General features: G+C 42.4%; 1 protein-coding gene across 3 annotated transcripts in view; it reads right to left on the bottom strand.

Annotated features, from left to right (window-relative positions):
• Positions 1 to 18,856, bottom strand: part of TTC39A (tetratricopeptide repeat domain 39A) — a 52,733-nt gene extending 33,877 nt beyond the window's left edge. Inside the window, exons 1-2 of one of the 3 annotated variants that reach the window (XM_075097647.1) lie at positions 18,686 to 18,856; positions 4,997 to 5,101 (exon numbers count right to left, since the gene is read on the bottom strand). In XM_075097647.1, the coding sequence (XP_074953748.1) occupies positions 4,997 to 5,101; positions 18,686 to 18,726 (146 nt within the window). In that variant the 5' untranslated portion in view covers positions 18,727 to 18,856. Of the gene's footprint in view, positions 1 to 4,087; positions 4,236 to 4,563; positions 4,584 to 4,996; positions 5,102 to 18,685 lie in introns of those variants that run through there. The other 2 variants (XM_075097649.1, XM_075097648.1) reach the window with 2 other exon arrangements.
• Between the last annotated feature and the right edge of the window lie 263 nt (positions 18,857 to 19,119).

The following is a 19,119-nucleotide window of genomic DNA, read 5'->3' as shown; positions in this document are numbered from 1 at the left end:
GGTTTTGAATGTCTCCAGGGAAGGAGGCTCCACAACCCCCCTGGGCAGCCTCTTCCACTGCTCTGTCACCCCCACAGGAAAAATGTGTTTTCTCATATTCAGGTAGAAATTCCTGTGTTTCAATTTGTGCCCACTGCCCCTGGTCCTGTTGTTGGGCACCGCTGAAAAGAGTCCAGACCCATCCTCTTGACACCCACCCTTCAGTTATGTATAAGCATTGATAAGATCCCCCTCAGTCTTCTCTTCTCCAGGCTAAACAAACCCAAGTCTCTCAGCCTTTCCTCGTAAGAGAGATGCTCCAGTGCCCTGATCATCTTTGTAGCTCTCTGCTGGACTCCCTCCAGCAGTCCCCTGTCCTTCTTGAACTGGGGAGCCCAGATTGGGACACAGTGCTCCAGATATTGCCTCACACGGGCAGAGTAGAGGGGGACGAAAACCACCCTCGACCTGTTGGCCACACTCCTTTTCATGCAGCCCAGGACACCGTTGGCCTTCTTAGCCACACGGGCATGTTGCTGGCTCAGGGTCAGCTTGCTGTCCACCAGCACTCCCAGGTCCTTCTCAGCAGAGCTGCCTTCCAGCAGGGCAGCCCCCAACATGTAACGGTGCATGGGGTTGTTCTTCCCCAGGTGCAGGACCTTACACATGGTTTTGCCTATAGTTCCCCAGGTCCTCCTTCTTGCCCTTTTTGAAGACTGGAGTGACATTTGCTTTCCTCCAGTCCTTGGGCACCTCTCCCATCCTCCATGACCTTTCAAAGATGATGGAGAGTGGGTTGGCAACAGCATCCATCTGCTCCTTCAGCTCTTGTGGGTGCATCCCATCAGGGCCCATGGATTTGTGAGGATCCAGTTTGCCTAGGTGATCTCTGACCCAATCCTCCTCAACCAAGAGGAAGTCTTCCTTTCTGCAGATTTTTTTGTCTCTCCTTGGCGGGCTGGGATGCCTGAGGGCCAGACTTAGCATTAAAGACTGAAGCAAATACATAAGTGAGGACGGTGACAGCTCCCCTCCAGCTGAAGTGTGTAAAATCAAAAAGCTTGGCTTGTTTTGACCTCAGAATTAAACCAGGGGCTAGTATTTTTTGTGAAAAACACAGTGCCCAAAAGTCTTTTTGTGGATCCTTTTACAATAATCCAGCAGGCAGGACATGCATCACCAGGTTACAGAAGCCCCAGGTTCAAGTCCATGCCCTGATTTAGTATCAAGATGCTTCTAACAAGTGAAACAAATCCAACAGCAGAGAGTGATGAAGACCCTCCACAGACCAGCCAACAGGTATACCCAGGAGCGAGATCAAGGCCCAGATTGAAATTGCATCAGGAGAATGTGGTCACATGGGGCCTGAAAGCTTTCCTTATCTTTCATCAGACGTTCCATCCAATGTCCAAACAACCCACTAGACTTACTGCATGGGCTTCCACAGAAACTCTGTTTTGATGAATCGACATTTTCCAATAAAAACCTGTTTCCTATGAAAACTCCCCACTAGCATTAAGTTTACAACTAGGAAGGACCATTCTAATCAGCTACCAGTCTGGTTCCCTAGTTACCACAAGCTTGAATGGTCTAAGTCTGGTCTACGTCAAAAAGCCGCAGTTCAGTACCTTGAAGCCTTTTTAATCTAAGCCGTTCTCCAAAATTTGGAATCTATTAAGTTCTTTCAGCTAGGAGGTGAAACCAACAATTAAGTCAGGTTTTGGCAGCTATATACACATTTATTATATTTATTTATACAAATGTGTTGTTTCGACTCCAGGCGTAAAAAGATTAAAAAACCCTAGAAATAATGACCTTGTTCATGTTCTTGACATTCTTTACCATAAATAGCTAACTCGAGCTTTCTGCAGAGCTGTACACCATCGTTATCCAAACACTGTCTAGAGCTTCACTCTACCTCCACATGCCTCTCCTTACTCTTTCACTGCTCTCGATTTGACAATCACACACCTTTTGTTAGGTCAGTTCCCAGAGAAAGCTCCTCCACCCCACTGAATAACCTCATGTTTACTTTTGTTCTGCAAGGGCAAGAGCATTTCACCATACCATGAAGACAGCCATTACAAAAGGCTTCCATTCCACACTAACCTCTTTAAACATTTTAAAGACCATAATACAAGATAACATTCAATATTGCAGATCTGGTTTATATTAAAAATTCCAGTGATAGTAAATAGGTACCACAGAACCACACTATTCCAATAAGACTTTCCCAAGTAACTAGCAGAGCAGACTTTTCACACCCACCTGAAATACTCCCACATCAAAGCACTGAATTTACCTTTCAAACACGGTCATTCTAGAATTAACATCCCACCAACCAACACCAAGTGCTTTCTGGAGACTATTTTCGGAATAAAGTCAACTGCCCAGAATGAATTGTTCTCGTATTGTTCTTATAATACTGCAAACAGCAACACAGATGTGTTGCAGCTCATCCAATGATTCAGATCAATTCATGACACAGAGTAATCTTTATTATTTACCATTCTCCCAAGTGATTTGACATCAGCAAACTATCAGGTGATTACGTCATGCTTTCCTTCAGGATAATTGTTAAAATATTAAATATTTGTCTTGGGGAAGGAAAGGGGACATCTCACCAGAATCAACTCTTTAATTTATTATTATCTGTTTGCAATTACATGACTAAAATCTAGTCAGCTTTTACCTGATTTACTGTATCTCTGGGTTGAGGAGGAAGATGAGACTTTTTTTTCTCCCCACTCTAGGAACTAAACAGTTTTAGTGCCACTCATTGTCACAGTTAACAGGATACATATTGAAAATAACTGCTCTGTTTGGTGACTGAATTTAAGGAATATCTTAAAGAGTTCTTACACTTAGTATGAATACTCCATGAAAGATTAATTTTATTAAACTTACTGCAGAAACCACAAGATAACTGGAGCCCACTCTTGTACAACGATTGTTAATGATAATAAAGAAAACTGACTTTAAAAACTAAAAAGTAGCTGAGGAAACAAGAAAAGTTATGGAACATGGAGCAAAAACACCAGATCAATTTATTTTTATGAAACGAGATCTCTTCTTTATGATGGATTTGCTTTTATAACAGGAAAAGAAGAGCTTTACTTCAACACAAGTCTAGACACCATCCTCAGATATTCATTTTTAAGCTGTTAGGGAAGATCTTCCAATTTTAACTCTCATACATTGCCAAATCTGCTCTTAGTTACACATGGTACAAATCAGCTGAAAATACACTTATTGTGGAAGCCAAATGTGAGTAATTTAGTGAATCTGCAGTAATGTAATACAGAGCAGAGTATGTCCTACAACATAAGTGGTAAAGCTGCAAAATCTATGGTATGAAATTCTTTACAAGCATGTAAAAGCTGAAAAGTATTTCTTTAAACAAAGATAGCATGTTTATGGACTGTGAAAACCAATTTCAAATCTCAGCACGCTAAAAGGCAACAGTGAGGAACTGATGACTCCTAAAGAAAATACTCAGTATTACCACATGTGCCCACTCTACAGCTCTTGTCATTCCCTAAAGTGATGGAGCGTGTCCATAATGGGTATCATCTGTGGGGAAATTTAGCATTCTGTTTCTGCATTACACTCGCAAAGATCATAAGTCACTCGCTGCCAAAGGCAACAGGAATAAGGGCCTCCTCATAACAACAGGCTAACATGAAAAATCAGTTTCAAAATGGTTTTTCAGTTTGGAATACAGTCAGGTAAAAAACCAGAGTATCAGGCTCATGAAATATATTCCGCAGGGCCCAACAAAAGCTGAATGAAAACCATATGCAATAGAAGAAAAAACGACTTAAAGGAAAAAAAACTCCATAGCCTCACTAACTTTTGCAGTGTTTTGGAAACCCCCTTCAATAAAATATCTCTCTATTTTATGTTGAGCACTGAGTAAGCATTTCCAGATGGGCACAAGGACTTTACTGTCAGAATTTAATGAAAATACAGTTATTATTCTTACCATTTTTATTATATCTTCTGATTATATATAAACACAAAACAACACTGCTGTGAATCAAACCAGTATTATTAATATATCTGAGCCCACAATTTATCATTAATGTCTTTCACAGAGTATACTTACATGGTTAAGCTTCAGATTCTCACATCGAAGACTGAGGCTGATAACTCAGCAAAGCAGATATGTAGTATTCACTGTAGTTACCCCTGGTGCATATCAAACACACGCTACCCATTACCTATAAATTTTACTTGCTTCGTATTCCAGTGGCCTGAAAGAAGGCATGATGTAATTTGCTGATAGCTCAAAAATAAATGCATCAAATTGGGGGAAAAAACGTGATTTAACCACAGACTTCAACAAGCCAAGAGCACAGGTAAATTCAGGGCAGGGTATGAAAAAATCACTGACATTGTAAAGATACAATTTTTAGAAGCTATTTTATGACCTCACCTCTTGCAGCTCAGCCACTCATTACATGCTGGGCTGCAATGTAATCAGGAAAGAGAGTACATGACCACAACACGAAATTGCAAAGTAAGCTGTGACAAAGGTTCTGCAAGTGGTTATTAAAAAACAAATGAAAAAAGAATTCATACCTAAAGTAATGTGTCCCAAACCTGGCAATTCACAGTCAGTTGCTCACTTAGACACAAAACTATAAATTTTCAAATACTCACAGTATGCAGAAAAATATGGGAAAGGAGGGGAAAAAAAAGTGACAGAAGATAATTTTTATTCTTCCAGGAGCAAGAATCTCACATACTGTACTACAGCTGAGGGGTTACTCCTTTGGACAACAATTCTCTACTTTTTGTAGTTACCTTTGATCAATCTTGTTATTTACTCATCCAAGTGAAACACTTATTCTGTCTTCCCCAAAACTTGACACATTAACTTACCACCCACTTCTGAACCAAAACCATGCAGTCTTATCAACTATGAACAGAGAATTAGCTGTCTAGTCAATTCTGAGAGATGGTGAAGTAAAGAAAATAAACAGAGGAAAACTAGTAAAGGTAATCAACTTACTTTGCTTGTAAAGAAGCCAAAGCATCTGAGAACTTGTTGTTAAGAAATAAATCCAGAGCTGCCATACACTCATGCAATGCCATGTTGAGGTCTGATGTAGGTGACCTGCCAGAAGAGAGAATAAACTCAGCACATCTGTACTCCTACCATTACTGCTACATTTGAACTCCCCATCTTCAGCTCTAGCCTTATTCCCGTGTATAATCTGCTATTCCATTCCCAGTGTTTGCAAAAAATGAAAGTGTCTTCCATTATATCTGTGGGGGTTTTGTTTGTTTGATTTTTTTTTTTAAACTATGCTCTTATTCTGTAACATGTGGAAAGCAATTCAAGTTTTGTACTTTCTGAAAATCAGATAAACTGCATGTGCTGTGAATAAGAGCCTGGACATGCAGAATTTGCCATGGAGGGCCATGGCAATTTGATGAACCCAGGTGTCAGCAACACAGAAGCACTGGGTGACAATGCACATCTTTCTGTGCGTAGGGCTGATGGAGACTACAGGCTGGTGACATTATGCTCATGTTGTCACTTTAAGAATGAGACACTGCCAAACTGCATCAGATTATTGTATCAACTGCTGCTGGATCATCTATTTCAGCTCATGTCCAGTATGGTTCCTGACCAGTAGACCACTACAGACTTGCAGGTGGGTTAAAACTTCACATTGTGCATGCTCCTGGGAACATCACTGTCCCTAAGAAGTGCTACTGCACTCAAACAGAAAAACCTGCTGCTGCTTCTCAAAGTCAGAAGATTATCTCAATGGTTTACTCTGGCTGTACTTTTCTCCTTTACAACATTCAGATGTCAGCCTGACCTGTCACACAAGGGTTCTCAGCTGGTCTTTGGGTTACTGGCAACAAGATAATACACACGAGCCTAATAAGTTTGGCCCAAGCTCACCAGCACCACCACTGCTGGACATAAAAATCCACAGAAGAAACAATAAGGCCTCGCACTAACAAAGTTAAGGTAACCTGTCCAAAGTTAGGACAGTTGAATCGTCTGCATCTAATGACCAAAGAGCTATACTGCACTAATATGTTGTATACAAGTCTGTAAAAAAAGCTCCCCCATCAAAATACAAACAAATCCTCATCATGTTCCTGACTCCGAACAGCTCAAACTGACGCTATCTCTCTTGTGACTTAGAAATAAGCCAGGAATAAGCCAGGCCAACCACAGTGGCAACAAAGACGTTTTAGCTGCCTCACAAGATGACAGTCAGAAGACCAACCACCTCAAGGGCGTGCATGGCTATAGTGGATCCTTGTGCACCCCGCCAGGGAAACCCACATGCTCAATTACCCCTCTGAAATGCCTGTACACCAACCCACGCAGCATGAGGAGTAAACAGGAGGAACTAGAGACCTGCGCGCAGTCGCAGGGCCACGATCTGATTCCAGTTACAGAGACATGGTGGGATAGCTCAAGTGACTGGAATGTGGTCATGGATGGCTACATATTAAGAAAGACAGGCCAGCAAGGTGAGGTGAGGGAGTTGCTCTTTATGTGAGGGAGCAACCAGAATGTATTGAGCTCTGCCTAGGAGTAGAGAAAGAATGAGTCCAGAGCTTATGGGTAAAAATTAAGGGGCAGGCAAATATGGGTGACACTGTTGTGGGTGTCTCACGCCTCAGGCCTCTCAGGCCCTCGTTCTCATGAGGGACTTCAACCACCCTGGTATTTGCAGTAAAAGCAACATGGTGAGGAGTGTGAAATCCAGGAGGTTTCTACAAAGCATCGGAGATTACTTTTTGACACAGGTGGTGGAGGGGCCAACAAGGTGAGATGTGCTGCTGGACCTTATACTAACTGTGGATGTGAGGGTTGGGGGTAGCCTTGGCTGCAGTGACCACAAGATGGTGGAGTTCAGGATCCTGCAAGGTAGAAGCAGGGCAACAAGTAGGATTACAACCCTGGACTTCTTTAGAGCCAACTTTAGCCTCTTCAAAGACCTGCTTGGAGGAATCCCATGGGGTAGGGCTCTAGAAGGTAGGGGGCGTCCAAAAGAGTAGGTCAATATTAAGTATCACATCCTCCAAGCTCAATATCGGTGCATCCCTAGGAGGAAGAGGACAAGCAAAGGAGCCAGTAGGCCAGCATGGATGAGCAAAGAGCTTCCAGAAAAACTCAAATGGAAGAAGGTGGTTTACAGTATGTGGAAAAAGGGACTGGCCACTTGGAAAAAATACAGAAACACTGTAATGGCATGCAATGGTGCAAGGAGGAAGGTCAAGGTCCACTTGGAACTAAATCTGGCAATGGATGTCAAGGATAACAAGAAGGGCTTCTTTAAATACATCAGCAGTAACAGGAAGACCGGGCCTGCTGCTGAATGAGGTGGGTGCCTGGTGACACAGGATGCAAAGAAGGCAGAGTTACTGAATGCCTTCTTTCCTTCAGTCTTTAATGCTAAGTCTGGCCCTCAGGCATCCCAGCCCGCCAAGGAGAGACAAAAAAATCTGCAGAAAGGAAGACTTCCTCTTGGTTGAGGAGGATTGGGTCAGAGATCACCTAGGCAAACTGGATCCTCACAAATCCATGGGCCCTGATGGGATGCACCCACAAGAGCTGAAGGAGCAGATGGATGCTGTTGCCAACCCACTCTCCATCATCTTTGAAAGGTCATGGAGGATGGGAGAGGTGCCCAAGGACTGGAGGAAAGCAAATGTCACTCCAGTCTTCAAAAAGGGCAAGAAGGAGGACCTGGGGAACTATAGGCAAAACCATGTGTAAGGTCCTGCACCTGGGGAAGAACAACCCCATGCACCGTTACATGTTGGGGGCTGCCCTGCTGGAAGGCAGCTCTGCTGAGAAGGACCTGGGAGTGCTGGTGGACAGCAAGCTGACCCTGAGCCAGCAACATGCCCGTGTGGCTAAGAAGGCCAACGGTGTCCTGGGCTGCATGAAAAGGAGTGTGGCCAACAGGTCGAGGGTGGTTTTCGTCCCCCTCTACTCTGCCCGTGTGAGGCAATATCTGGAGCACTGTGTCCCAATCTGGGCTCCCCAGTTCAAGAAGGACAGGGGACTGCTGGAGGGAGTCCAGCAGAGAGCTACAAAGATGATCAGGGCACTGGAGCATCTCTCTTACGAGGAAAGGCTGAGAGACTTGGGTTTGTTTAGCCTGGAGAAGAGAAGACTGAGAGGGATCTTATCAATGCTTATACATAACTGAAGGGTGGGTGTCAAGAGGATGGGTCTGGACTCTTTTCAGCGGTGCCCAACAACAGGACCAGGGGCAGTGGGCACAAATTGAAACACAGGAATTTCTACCTGAATATGAGAAAACACATTTTTCCTGTGGGGGTGACAGAGCAGTGGAAGAGGCTGCCCAGGGGGGTTGTGGAGCCTCCTTCCCTGGAGACATTCAAAACCCAGCTGGACGCGTGCGCTCCTGTGCCCCCTGCTCTAGGTGTGTCTGCTCAAGCAGGGGGGTTGGACAAGATGATCTCCAGAGATCCCTTCCAACCCTAACCATTCTGTGTTTCTGTGAAACTATGCTACTTCCTTAAAAAAATGGCACAACACAGCCTGCTGAAAGATAAAACAGAAAGCAGAGTCCTGGTTATCGTCTTGAGGAAAAGACAGGGAAGCAGAGAGGAAACAGATAGCATCAGTAATAACCACCAACTGCAGCAGTGGTTTGGTTTTGTTTTTAAGAATAATGACTGCAAAGAAAAAAAAGCATAATTATGTGAAAAACAGGATTATATATTTGAGAGAAACATTATATGACACTGTTCATAGCAGTTGTTGTCATCACACTTCAGATAACACTGCAAATCCTTCTGTACCCAAGAGACTCTTCAAGTGCTTTGCAAACATTGATTAACCAAGTCTTGGCATCCGACTCATAGAACATGCAATATCACGTCTGCCTAACTATTCTGAGCCTTACTTACTGTGATAATTAAAACTTTGCCAATTATTGTTTACACATATTACAATTCTTACCTGCTTTTTAAAAACTCTGTTTCTGAGCCAAACAGCATATTTAACACTATATAAAACATACTCTCATCTGTTTTAAGATATTTAGACTAGTAATATTTTATCTGGGTTTTTTGTTTGTTTTTTGTCATGCAGGAGAATTACCCCATTCAATACAAATTAACCTTTTCAAAATATTCCTTTGAAACAGAAAGATGACAAAGAAAAAAACACTGTTGAAGCTCAAAGCACAAATAAGATGTATTATTTATTCAGCATCTTTTCTGAATAAGAATTATTAACACAGTGCAACCCCCAGCAGCAGCAAAAATACAAGTTGCACACTTCCCTCATGCTCCAAGGAAACCTGACATTTGATGTAGTTCCCAAGTAAATGTCTTAAAACCTGAACACAATACACACCTTACATATCTGCTACAAATCATCATTTGTTCCTGTTAACAATAGGGGAGAAATACTTTAAACTAGAGAGTGCTGAGCTTTTTAGCAAAGTGATTAGTCATGCTTCAGTGGGCTGCAGATTCTCTCCTGCTTTCAACAGCACTATCAGAGCTGCCTCTAAGACAAATGGAAAATGCTGTACTACTTACCTTTCTGCTAAATCTCTTGTGTTTTCTGACATAGTCATTTGTATGCCCACTCAGCATTTAGGCACGACCATCTAGCAGCGGCAGCAGCAGCACTTGGTGCTGCTTAACCAGCTCTGGGTGACAGTCACAGTGCGAGTGCAGGGTAGGGCAGTGTCTGCCTGCCTGCGATACCGTACTCTCTGATTGGTCATTATGGGTGATACGATGAGAGCTTCGAGCATCGCTAGTTCACTTACAGCTTACTACAAATGAGCTATTTGGAAGCTGATCCATGACACATGAAGTTCATATCACTAGATACTTACTACTAATGTAGCAGGTGCTGACAGCTGCCAGCATACCTTTGACCTACAGACCTGTCTGAAATTAGTGCAGCGTCAGCTATCTTTCATTCAGTACAAACTAGGCAGAAGTCAAATATCCCTGTCATTACAGATCTGAAACAACAAAAATTACTGCATGTGGCAGAGGACCACGTCAGAAACCTGTGAACCAGAATGAAAAGTCAAATGAGGCCAGCTGACAGGCAGGAAAATCGAGGCATTAATTGCTGCAAATGTGAGAAGCAGATAGGCAAAGAGATGAGAAAGTACTCCTTCCGAGCAAGGATTCTCTGCAAAACTGGCTTCAATCTGCCAGCCAAACAGCTGCTTATTGTTGGTTCCCATAAATTTGGGAAGACTTTACATGATCTTTGTAAAAATCTTTAATGCCATGCAAAATGACATGGGTTGGCATAAACTATTTAATCAGTGGAGTGAGTTCATTTGGCCGATTTTGCATAAAGTAACATAGTGTATGCTCCCAAACTGCTTTGCTGGCACATCAGCAGTACTGGTCATGTAGTAAGAAGGGCAGCTACCAGCAGCAAAACCAGTCATGTCTCTCACTGTGTTGCTGGTCTGTAGAAGTTGATCAGCAATGATTCAATTATCTAAGTTAGTTTCTCCAAGAGCATCTAATGTTAAAAACTATACATTTCTTTTCTCCTTTATCCAGTCTTATTTGTTAGATTACACAAAGCAGTACCAATACTGAAGACATCAACTGCTATAGGAAGACCCAAAGATTATAAACAAGTGAAGGATAATATCAGGAAGATACTCTGAAGGCAATTAACATACCTGATTAAATCCCTTGCTGTTTTTATAACATCCTGTACAGGAAAAGTCTGTGCTGCATTTGGTATAGAAATTATTGTAATAGATCCACAGGCTGTCCTGTTAATGACTCCGTTACATGCTCATAACAGCACTATGTACCTGGGCCACAGCAGAAGATAAAAGACATTACTGTTTTTTTTTTCTCCTGAGTTGGGAATAGCTACTGCTTACAACTTAAAATTAATTGGGGTGCTTCCATGGCAGGATCATGAGCTACCCTGAAAATATTATTCATCATTTTCACTAGTGCTTATACAATTTTTAATTGATACTGTATTTCTCCAAATGGTCTTTAAAGTTCTATATGGTGAAGGCTCGGGCTGTTTCGGCCAAGTTCTTCAAGACTTGAGTTGAGAGGTTTTTATTTGAATGTCACTTCTCTGGTAACAATTACATGTCCAGACAACCTTATGCATGCAACCTCTTTTCCCTCACATATATCAGTGTTTTCTTTTAACTAAAGAAACAAATGTAAAAAAATTAAGATTTGAAATATTTCCAAATTTAGGCCATTTGCCCCTTTGGTTTTAGAAGCTTCTTTCCTTTTTTGCTTTTTGGTGGCAGGTCTTGCAAGCATAGTCATATGGTTCTCATTGTGGTTTTATTATTTACGAAATCATCATTCTCTGCCCTGGGGACCATGACTGGGGTGGCTTCACAAATCATAATTATAGTGTATCCTCTGACTTAAGGTAAGGCCTGATCTTCTTACTCCACTGCATCCCCATTGTCTCTAGTCAGATGAGCAATTACTTGGGACACCCTCAGCAATGCCCTTTTTATTTAAACATCAAATCCTTTTTATACCAACAGCAATATAGAACAAAATAAATAAGCAGAAGTAAGCAAAATTAAATTTCTGAATATTAATGAAAAGTAAAGCACTTTCAAAAGTAAAGAATCATGATGTTTCCCATGGTCAAGAGCAGGGGGGAAGGCTTTTTTGAGCAGGGCAATTACCATATTTCTGCATAAAATTTATTTCACTGTGTGCATGATATTGACTGGTTTCTTACTATAAGTTTGCAGCACATATGCTTTATGATTTGTCACTGAGTTTTATGGATTTCATTAACAAAAAGGATCTTGAACCTTGTATTCTGCAAAATGCTGAACTACCTCAGTAATTATCAGAACTTTGCAATAAAAAAAAAAGGTAAATCTGAAGTTTGTGCCTTTACAGTCACGCTTTTAATAGTAACTCAAGAGCTCCTTCAGTATTGTGAAACACTGAAAGCAAGTTAAATCAGTCATATCCTAAAATATGGATAAATTTCTCTGTCAAATCTGCGTTATCTGCATAAGTCAGTTGAGGTAGTATGCACAGGTAACTTACTTTGGAGGAATAGGATAAAATACAGAGAGTCAAGCACAACTGAGCTAAAACAGTACTTGATGAGAAACCACCACAGAGAAGACCAAATGCTGGTGACTCAGTAGTTGACTCTTCTCTCCATTATCAGGAGACTCTCGGAGCAGGGAGAAATGGAAGCACACCATGTTTTCCCAAATACAGACTAGTCCCAAACACTTAACCCAAGTAAGATGCAAGATCAAAGAAAAACATCTAATGGAAAGATTATATTCCCATTCCAAATAAAGTTCACAGCAAAATCTCTGTAATCATACTAGGGAACTTCTCTCTCAGGAGCTTGAACAGCACCAGAGCAACTGGGCTCAGTAATGACCGATGCTGCTTTCATCTTATGCAGAAACATCCACAAAGCTACTCTAGTAAACAGCAAGCTGTGTTCTGGCTTGATTGCTGCCATAGCTCTACCTCTACTGAACTTCTGCTACTGCCACCCCACTGAACCATTTCTTCCACAACACAACAGAAACTGTTCGGCATCCAAACTTAATACGTCGAAGGCTCTTCATCCGAAGGGTTACACATTCAGCTTAAGTTTCCTGTTAAGTAATTTTGAAGTACTTGCTCTTGATTTAACTTTATATTTAACAATTTGGAGAATACGGTGTTTTGGCCTCCTTTACTCCCTTTATAACAAGGGCTCTCCATGTAACATACAGTTTCAATTTTTGCATGATAATGCTAATCTTATGCTATTAAAAGGCAACACAAACACTCATAGCACTGGTAGAAAGGACTGGGTTGCACCCACACACATTTCTGCAGCTATTTTAAGCCACCTGCATCAATAGCACATACACTTGGCAGCACACCTCTACTACTATGATGGTGGAAAGCTCATGACATACACAGGAACAAAAACTAGCATTACATTCTCTCTATCTTTACAAAGAAATTTAGAGAGGGTTGTTTCTAGCCACGTGGTACAGAAAAAAAAGTAACAAATTCTTAAACACCCTCTTTATAGAGTATGAAATGGAACTGAAAAGAGATTAGTTTCATATGCCCAAAGCGGCTTCATTCTTTCCAGAGAGGAAGGAATAATAAAACCATATTGCTGCCTACAAACACTGTGCCACTTGGGCTACCAAAGCTTCATCAGTGCTAACAATTCACAGGTGTAAGGAGCACACCAAAGCACATTTCAGAGGTCTGCGTTTCAGTTTGTAAAAAAAAACCCACAAAAACAACCAACCCAAACATCTAGGACACCTCCCGCATATAAACACAACCTGGCTTGCTGATAAGCAGGCCACGTACTGTCGCCGACACCCAGGTGTCCTTCTCATCGCGTATTTTCAAAAGTATCACCACTGAATATAGAAATTCTTGCCATGACAGCACTTTCTGTTCTCATAATGCTGGATAATCACAGAGACATTATGAGATACCAGGTCACACCTGGGGTTACTCTCCTTAGCCTTTTCAAGTTTGCCAGGTCATTCCTAAATCGATGACTACTACTTTTCTAAATAGATGCCTGCTTTTGGCAACACTGCATTACAAATGTTCTGAGCCTGAGACTGAAAAAAAAATCTCTACATTCAAAGAAAACAAAAATTACATCACTTGGGAAGAATTCTTTTCCTCTTTTGCAAACATTTCCAAAACCACATGAGATCAGAAATAACCTCGGATGAACAGCTCAATCATTACCATGAAAAGGAGAACCACAAAACAGTTCTCTCAATAATTTGTTACTATTCAGTGTTCATACAATACAGGAATTTCTTCATAATTCAAAAGCAAATAAGTTAATGCAAGAAAATGACTTCTACTGTATCCTTTCCTGTTCTATGTGCCAAGCTAGTAATACCTCAGCATTTATCTGTTTGTCTTCTAGAACACATTTCTGGCCTGTGACTAAGACTTCTCAGTGCTGCAGATATGACATTACCTCTAACAACAACAAAGCAATTAAAAGGTTTCAATATTCATGTTCACCAGATATTCTGTATAGAGACACAACAGTGATGCAATTCTGGAATTCAGGAGATCCTAGTCAGTATTTCAAGTTGTACATGGAGTATGACACAGTTTATTTCTGAGGTTAACTGAGCTCTGAAACCACCGAGCTGTTGATGCCTCGGCAATGCCAAAGGTCTTTTGTTAAAGATACTCAAGCTTTTGGCCCTTCTGTTTCAGCGAAAGCTCACAAAACAAAGGGTTGTGGCAAAGCAGTCAAGTGAACAGAACAAAGTCCAGGGATGTGTTCTGCCCTTGGTTCCACTGGTGTTTAACTTGAACCAAGCAGGATCTAGGTTGCATTACGTCCCCAGTTCTCATCCTGTATTTGAACAGGCGAACAACACAATAAATTCATTAAGATAGGTTTGTTCAGACAAATAAAAAGTATTGGTGTCATTTTCGCAGTTCCCTTTCCCCATTTTACTGCCATGACTGCTCACAGAGAGCTAAATGCACCATTGTGGGTGATTATTCCCAGTTAGTAGAACTGCCTGCATCAAAGACAATGAAAAAAATATATATACACACACACAACAGTCTGGCAAATTACAAATTATAAACCCATGCATCCTGGAAGTGCAATAACTTATTGGAATGTACATAGCAAAAATTAGCTCACACAGGGTCAAAACTAAAAGAAAACAAATATATCTACCATTAAAGGAATTTGCAAGAATGCTGCAGTTAAGAGTAAATATTCATCGTAAATCAGTCTGTATTGACACTTAGCAGGTTTTAACCACTCTTCTTTTTCAATTCAAATGCTCTACAGTCTTTGTCACTTTGAAGGGCAGATGTGATTCATATCCTACCTTTTGGGGTTTTTTTTTTTTGAGTCCTAAGGACTTTGGACAACCTTACAATACCCATTTGCACTTTTCTCAAAGTCCTCTAACTTTTGATAGTTTTACTGCCTCTGGTCAACCTACACTTCTGAGATAGTTATTCTTGATTTTTAAAGGTCTGTTCCTGTTCATATTAAAAATAACGAGAAACCAACAAGAGCTATACCACACCACTGTCTTGCAATGGTGTTGAGCACATTTAGGTACCCAGCAAACTAACAAAAAAAGCATTAAGCAAAATGGAAGCTCACGTCTGCCACACTCATGGTAAGAAGCCAGACAAAATCTGAGAGATTTGTTTTTGTAAGCACTACAAGATCAAGGTAGAGGTCTGTATTATTTCTTAAATAATATTCCACGAGAATTCAGGGTGGGATGATCTGCAACTTTCCCTTTTGGCTGGATTCTCCATTACCTAGCAACAATAAGGACTGACTGGTAGGTCACAAAAGAGTTACCTATGCATCTTCCTTCAGCGTTTTGTAAAGTCTGGTTTGTATTTCCTTATGGTGACTTACACTTCACTGCTTTCAGACTTCAGTGTGGTGATGAACGTGGAAGGGATGAAATACACATTTTGGCCAAAAAGGCATTTTCCCAAAGTACTTAATCTGAGCTGAAACGTTTCTTGGTTTGGTATTTGGTTTGGGGTTTTTTGCATTAAATTTATGCAAAGCATTTTCAAAATCAATTACTCTGTAATATGTTTTATTGCAACTTAAAAATAATCATGCTTTTGTTTCAATTCCATTGCTGAACAGTACTTTAGGTTCTTATTAAAAATACATACATAGGAATGACACAAAATACTTTAACAAAGGGGGATTGTTGCTTTGCCTTTAATCATTGCTTTACATTAAATTTCAGATTATGTTTCCCTGAGAGCTTCCAACAAACTGACTTTATATATCAGAAGTCATCTACAAAGCATACTTCATGGTACCTTGACCAATAACAATGCCGCTTTCTCTCTCATTAAATAAAAATTCAAGCATAGCACCTCAATACACCTTTCTAACTTTCTTGAACCTGCCTATTCAATCAATACTCAAGAGCAGAAAAAAGTACTAGCAGCAGGTTTTCCTGGTACTCAGTTATTTCTAAAGCCATTTAAAAGATTTATTCTTTAGGCACAATGGCTTCAAGAAGCAGATAGTTATTACTCTTTCCATTTCAGAGTACAAAAACAACTAAGCAAGCTACCTGAGGATTAAAAAAAAAAACAACCCAGACAAAAAAGCAAGGCTGACTTTGATCTCAGAATCAGAGCAGTCTGGGATCTTTCTGGCATTTTTTCCCCTTCTGACAGGAAACATGCATTGGTCAAAATTCAAAACTTCAATGCAGAGCTGGTGAGATTTCATCGGCTCAGGATGACAATTTCAGATAGAGCCAAAGAGAAGGAAAGATAAAATTACATGTAAGTTCAGTATTGCATTCTGTTTGATAAGCCATTAAGTCAAGCATATCTGAATTACAATCCTTACATACAGGCTCTCTTCTGGTAGTTGTTTTTTTCACAAGGACGACTGAAAGTTTTATTATCAGAGTGAAGACAAAAGTTGAAAAATCTGCAAAATAGGAGGTCATTTTCCATCATCCCTACTCAAAAAATCTGGCATTTAGTTTTGCGTTCCAACCAGTCCACTAGGCCATCATGTCCTCCAACTATGATCTAATAATGTCAATCTATTCCCAAAATATATCTGAAACCTAAGAAACCACAAGCTCAACCTTGCAAAAAACATTGTCTAGGAGCTTCATCAGGGTTTTAAAGGAGCATTTTAAGTAAAATGTGAACTACAACAAGGAAATACTAATTTTTTCCAAAAATTAGCAAAAATCCTGATATATATGTTTTCAACATTTTGTAGCACAATAACCAAAACACCTGCAGTACTTTATATCCACGCGCAATGTTACACTGGAACGTGACAGCTGGTTCCAGTAGATGGAGCTACAGAAAGGCGGTGAGGACCCAGCACCACCTTCTCCAGCAGCTTCAGAAACAGTCTGACGTTTGGAACAACCTGCCCAATCTGGCAAAATTCAGCAAACTCCTTCCTACTTCTGAACATTGTTGCAAACATTCTTCTGTACGTTCAAAGCTTTCTGAAGTGCAATGGAGTCACAATTACAATCTCTCAGCCTTTGCTGCTATTATTGTCAATGCAAACACAAGACCTGGAAGTTGTCTAATGATGTAATTTAAAATCATTATTGCAAACATATGGCCCACCTTCCCAGCCTAGAAAGTTAAAAAACAAACAAACAAGCAAAACCTGTTCATCCATTACAGAGTTACTGAGAGAGAATGTGACAACAAAATTGTATAAGGCTATGACAAATACTAACACGCATGTCATTTTGGATCATTAGCAGGGCTAGCAAACTCCATATTTTTTAGTCCTACAGGATTTTGCTGCTTTAAGTACCACTGGACCACCTACCTCCAACTCTCTGTAATAATTCTACTGTTAATATAGGTGCCACCAAAAAACATGCACTATTGTGCAGCTTATATAATCTAAAATTCAGGAAATGTTTTCCATCATGGTTTCTGCAGATAAATTAAAGTCTTGGGCTGATGTTTGCTGGTTTCAACTTTAAGATATAGGGAAAGCATGCAGGCAAAGTCAGAGCGAAACACCACTTTCTGGTCTTCGTGAAGAGCCATGAACAGACCCCTCTACCACTCTTCTAAGCAGAGAAGTGGTTTGCTGACCTCTCAAACAACTACACTCTTAGAAGTTTCTACTCCTGCATAGATTAAAAAGCAGATTATTTCAAAAAGTCGCATGTCAAATAGGGAATCCACAAACAGGCCTTTAACGCAGCCATGTTTAAAATCTCACATGCCGTCAACACTGGGGAAGAATGTTATTTGCACACTGATTCAGCTTTTGAAGAAACAACTCTTCACACACACACAACAGAAGTTTATGTATTTTGGGGGCAGCGGGAGTGCACACGTGGAAAGGAGAAAGGAAAGTTATCTACCTGCAGCTTGTTCATACGGCGAGCAAGAAGGCATTGAGTTACACAGTAATTAACATCAGCGCTTCGCTGTCAAGGTGTGTTACAAGCTGTGCAAACAGGAGCTCAAGGGAAAGGACTCGGCCTTCAGAGGCGTGACATGGCTCTTAAACACCGCTTTGAAGACCAAAGTTAATTGACATCTAACTACTGGAGGACTGCAGCACAGGTATGTAATTAGCTTAAGCTAAGGCTTTTGTCCGAGAAAAAGAAAAAAAAAAAGCCCCTGAAAGTGCGAAGAACCAGTTTCTGCCCCTTCAGTCGCCGCGCTCCGGCGGGAGGCGTTCGCCCACCGCTGCGCGCCGTGCGCTGGCGGGATCGGACCGAAGCGCGCTCGGTCCCAGCGCGGGCTGCGCCGGGGCAGCACCGGCCCGGGGTCCCGGCCCGCCTCAGGGCGGCGAGGCGGCCTGAAGCGGCAGAGGCACCGACTCCCCACGGTCAGACAGGTAACAAACTCGATTAACCGGCTTCAGACCAAGGCGGGCTGCTTATCCGGGAGACGAGCCGCCCTCACACCCCTCTCCGCCTCCTGCGATCAGACCTTCGGCTGGCAGCGGGACGGGGGTTTCCGCCGCCGCGGTACCCCCTTCCCCACCCGGGACGGAGCGGCCCAAAGCCCCGGGGGAGGGAGAGCCCCGCCGGAGGCCGCCGTCGCGGGCTGTACCGGGAGAGACCCCCGCTGCCCCGGCGGCCTGAGGTAACGGCTCCGGCGCCCCCTCCGAGGGCCGCGGCTCCCCCGCCCCGCCTCAGCCCCGTACCGGGCGTCGCCGCTGCCGCTGTTGGCCGCGCGGGAGTCCATGGAGGCGTCGCGAAGAGCGTCCCCGGCTCCAGTAGCTGAGGGAAGGGAGGCCGGAGCCGAGGTCTGGCGGCGCTGCCGTTCCCCGTGGCGGTCGGCTGCCGCAGCCACCTCGCATGGTGTGAAGCGGCGGCGCCTCGGCGCATGTTCCGTCAGGGCCGGGCCCGGGCCGAGGGGCCGCCCCCGCAGGTGAGCGGCTGAGGCAGCGCCCGGCCCCCGGGCTGCCCCCCCCCCCCCGCCCCGACACGGCGGCAGTCGGACATTTCAGTCGGAACCAGTGCGGGGCTGGGGGCGTGTGCTCTGCTGGGTGGGATGAAGGGCTTCAGGCCCTCAACTGATCAGCTGCTCAGCTGAAGGGGAGGGTAGCCCCAAGAGCTGCTGTGAGGGGAGCATGCA

This window comes from Phalacrocorax aristotelis, chromosome 6 (assembly GCF_949628215.1).
Source record: "Phalacrocorax aristotelis chromosome 6, bGulAri2.1, whole genome shotgun sequence".
Classification (NCBI taxonomy): Eukaryota; Metazoa; Chordata; class Aves; order Suliformes; family Phalacrocoracidae; genus Phalacrocorax; species Phalacrocorax aristotelis.
This window is presented reverse-complemented; position numbering and strand designations above follow the sequence as displayed.